This window comes from Ailuropoda melanoleuca, unplaced genomic scaffold (genome assembly GCF_002007445.2).
Source record: "Ailuropoda melanoleuca isolate Jingjing unplaced genomic scaffold, ASM200744v2 unplaced-scaffold76988, whole genome shotgun sequence".
Taxonomy (NCBI): Eukaryota; Metazoa; Chordata; class Mammalia; order Carnivora; family Ursidae; genus Ailuropoda; species Ailuropoda melanoleuca.
The window spans coordinates 1-3,756 of record NW_023252711.1 but is presented as its reverse complement, the minus strand read 5'-3'; the positions used below and the strand labels follow the sequence as shown (position 1 = coordinate 3,756).

Sequence of the window (3,756 nt, the reverse complement as noted above, 5' to 3'; positions counted from 1 at the left end):
GAACATCAGAAAAGACACTTTTCTACTGTCCCACTGCACAGTGGGCCCCAGGGGATGTTGTATTTTGCCCCTGTCTGTTTGTTTTAACTCCTCCCCCCGGTTGTCTCAAGTAGCCGGCAGCACCTCCTTGCACACCTGTGAGCCTTCCACGTCACCTCGCTTAGAAATANAGAAAGGCGAGTTTCACCCCAAAGGCAGGAGGCTCAGGCTCCTGTACACTTTACTGTCCCCTGGAGCACAGCCATGTGACCCCTCCAGGTCAGAGGTAGGGCCTGGCTCTGCTGCATAACATTCCAGAAGGGAGGCCAGTGGTCACGGTGATTCAGCCCTTCCGTGCCCTGGGTCTGGACGTGACCCCCTTGCCACAGCCGTTCCCTGGTGCGGCCCGAACACCCGGGATCTCCCCACCCCAGAATGAGGCTCTGTCTTCTCATCTCTAGAATGGGCATGTTTTGCCAGGGCTCACGGGGGGAACGCGCTTCCTCCTCCGGTTAACAGGCTGACCCAGAAGGGTCGGGTCTGTGTTTGTCGTTGTTCCCCATCTCAAATTCCGCTTCCAAAGCTGAGCGTGTTTTCTCCGGGGGACATGCGTGTCTGAGCTCCAGTCCCCCACCCTCCCACGGTGCTGCCACTGAACACACGCCCCTCCTTCGTCCCACCCCAGTGTGAAAACGAGTCCGCGCTGAACCTGTATGAGACCTGCAAGGTGCGAGTGGTGAAAGCGGGTAGAGAAGCTGGTGGAACACCTGGTGCCCGCCTTCCGGGACAGCGATCTCTCCTATGTCACTGTCTTCCTGTGCACCTACCGAGCCTTCACCACCACCCAGCAGGTCCTGGACCTGCTGTTCAAAAGGTGAGCAGGGCCCCCGTCCCGCACAGGAGCCGCCGCTCACCTGCGGGCTGTGTGTGTGGAGCATGGCGCGTCCCCTCTCTGACATGAAGCCCCTTCTGGACATGTCGCCTAATTCGGTGCACAGGGCAGACCAGTCTCCCCGCCCTCCCGGGCTTCCGTTCTAGTAGGGGAGTCAGACGGTAACCCTAGACATCATAGCAGGTACGGTAGACATGACGCCTTCACGGCCTCCTCTAGATATGGATGCATCCTTCCTTATTCTGATGAGGACGGCGGACTCCAGGACCAATTGAAAAAGTGAGTGGACTTTGGGTCTGATGGGAGGGTCCCCTGTGTCCCAGGTGGGGGACATGCGGGGTTTCGGCGGGGCCGGGGGTGCCGGGCAGAGCCCTGGCTCCCACACGTCTCATGATTGCTGCTGGAGGGCGGGGGTGTGGGGGCCTCTCCTGCAGGAGGACAGGAGTCAGACAGCTGGGGCTGCGGTCCCGGGGCCTAGGGAGCAGAGGGGAGGCTGGGGGCTGAGGCTGGGCCCTGAGGGGAGTGTGTCTCGTCCACTGCCCACCCCAGCCCTGCGTGTCCTGACCCAATCCGGGGGCCACCTGCTCACGCAGGGCCCTCACGCCTTGGTCCCCCAGGCCAGCTGCACGTGGGGCCTAGACAGGCCGGGCAGCAGTTCCCAAGAATAGTGTCGCTGAGAAGAGGAGACTGCACATGCCTGAAAAGGCATCAGGCAGCCGTCGGAGCAGGAGCTCGGGGTCGAGGGGCTGTGAGAGCCCGGGCAGGCTGGGCAGAGGGACGCTCCCTGTTCTGTCCTCCCTCACAGGCCTCTGCAGGGCCTACTGTGTGCGCCAGGGCCGGGACAGAGCAGACACCCCCCTCACCCTCCTGGAGTTTCCAGTGCAGCAGGGAGGGACCCAGACAGACAGAGGAGTGGGTCAGGCTCCCCTGAGGAAGGCAGGGGTGCTCACAGCAGTGATGGAGGGCTCCCTCCTGTGGAGTTGCCAGCTGCACCTGCTGGCTGGACCTGCCCCTGCATGGATGGCGGTGGGGGTAGGCTGGGCGGTCCTGGCCTCTGGACAGAGCATCCCCGGGGTGCCAGAGGGGGCTGTGTGCAAGGAAAGTCCAGGCACTGACTCTGCTCCCTGTCCACCTACCTCCAGTGCCATCTCCTCCATTCTGGGCACCTGGCTGGATCAGTACTCGGAGGACTTCTGTCAGCCCCCAGACTTTCCCTGCGTCAAGTAGCTGGTGGCCCACGTGCAGCTCACCATGCCTGGTTCCGACCTGGAGCGCCGTGCCCACTTTCTGCTGGCCCCACTGGAGCATGCAGGGCCCCTGGAGGCCGAGCCCGAGGATGAGAAGGCTGGGGCTGGGTGTGTGCGGTGTGCGGGGATGGGTCGTTGCCGGCCCCACAGGGAGGAGCCCCCAGAGGCTGGTGTGGGGCCAGGAGCAAGGACTGGAATCAGAGCACCCAGTAGGTGGAAGGCAGTCGGGGGACATCCCGGGGAGGGTTCCTTCCTGGCTGCGGCTTCTCTGGGCACCCCGGGCTGTGCTCTGTCTCTGCAAGGGCTCATGGAAACCTCTCCTCCTGTAGCTCTGTCTCCAGCTCCAGCGCCAGTTCTAAAAACGGCTCCAAAACTAGAGCCAGCTTTAGCACCAACTCTCCTGCCCGCCCCAGAGCTCCAGGCAGCCCCAGCACCTGCTCCAGAGCCCGAAGCAGCCCCGGCACCCGCCCCAGAGCTCCAGGCAGCCCCAGCACCCGCCCCAGAGCCCGAGGCAGCCCCGGCACCTGCCCCAGAGCAAGAGGCAGCCCCGGCACCCACCCCAGAGCCCGAACCATCTCTGTCACAAACTCTCTAGCTGGAGGCAGCTCCAGCACCCGGGTCTCCCTGCCCTTCAAATGTGGCTGCAGAAAATGGCCTGAATGAGAAGCCTCACCTCTGGGCCTTCCCTCCTGACCTGGGGGCAGAGCAGTTTACCCTGATGGATGCGGTGAGCACCTCTCCCCGTCAGGACAGGGCAGGGCAGGGGCACACCTCTCTCCGGCCTCTGGTCCATTCCCTGACATCCCCCGGTCCAGAGCGGATGTCCTGGTCCATATCCCGGTTCCACCAAGACTCACTGTGTGATCTCCGAACTGTGGATGTAGAGATGGGACCTTCCGCACCCCAGCCGTCCACACAGCAACTGTGGATTACATGGGGCGGGACAGTTGTGGGCTGGATGGGGCCTGACCCACATGGTGGGGGAGTGGATCTCCCTGAGTGCATCCAGCTCCACAGTCAGCCCCCCGATCGGCCAGGAGGCCTCACCAGCCTTGGCACTTATTAGGCACCTGCTGTGTACCAGAGTTATGGCAGGCAGCAGAGCCCGTAGGTGTGGCCCTCGCAGCGAGTGTGCATCTGGACAGGGCAGAAGTGAGGCATGATGGGGGAGCCGGAAGTGCCACCCGGTATGGGCAGCTGTGAGCCACTTTCTGGGGCTTGGAGTGAGGGAGCACAGGCTGCTAAAAATGCCACACTCTTTCCTCCAGCGTGTCCTCCTGGGTCCCTGCTCTGCGGGGTGCCCGTGGTAGGCAGAGGACGAAGCCCAGACACCCCCCCAACCCTGCAAGGCTTGAGCCCCATGCTGAGCTCTGGGGTGTGGCAGCTGGTGACTCTCCCCCTGGTCCCCAGGAGCTGTTCAAGAGGGTGGTGCCCTACCACTGCCTGGGCTCCATCTGGTCGCAGAGGGACAAGAAGGGCAAGGAACACCTGGCTCCCACTGTCCGCGCCACTGTCACCCAGTTCAACAACGTGGCCAACTGCGTCATCGCCACCTGCTTGGGGGACCGGAGTGTCACGGCCTGGGACAGGGCCAGGGTGGTGGAGCACTGGATCGAGGTGGCCAGGGTATGCCTCCGA

General features: G+C 63.3%; 1 protein-coding gene across 1 annotated transcript; it reads left to right on the top strand.

The window, feature by feature from the left end:
• Positions 1-664: 664 nt before the first annotated feature.
• Positions 665-3,748, top strand: LOC100472281 (ral guanine nucleotide dissociation stimulator; the record flags this gene model as incomplete). The annotated part of the gene is given in 6 exon segments (XM_034653313.1): positions 665-726; positions 728-853; positions 1,091-1,150; positions 2,014-2,327; positions 2,448-2,845; positions 3,529-3,748. Coding segments are annotated over 6 exon segments (1,180 nt in total), but the record flags the coding sequence as incomplete, so codon positions are not given.
• Between the last annotated feature and the right edge of the window lie 8 nt (positions 3,749-3,756).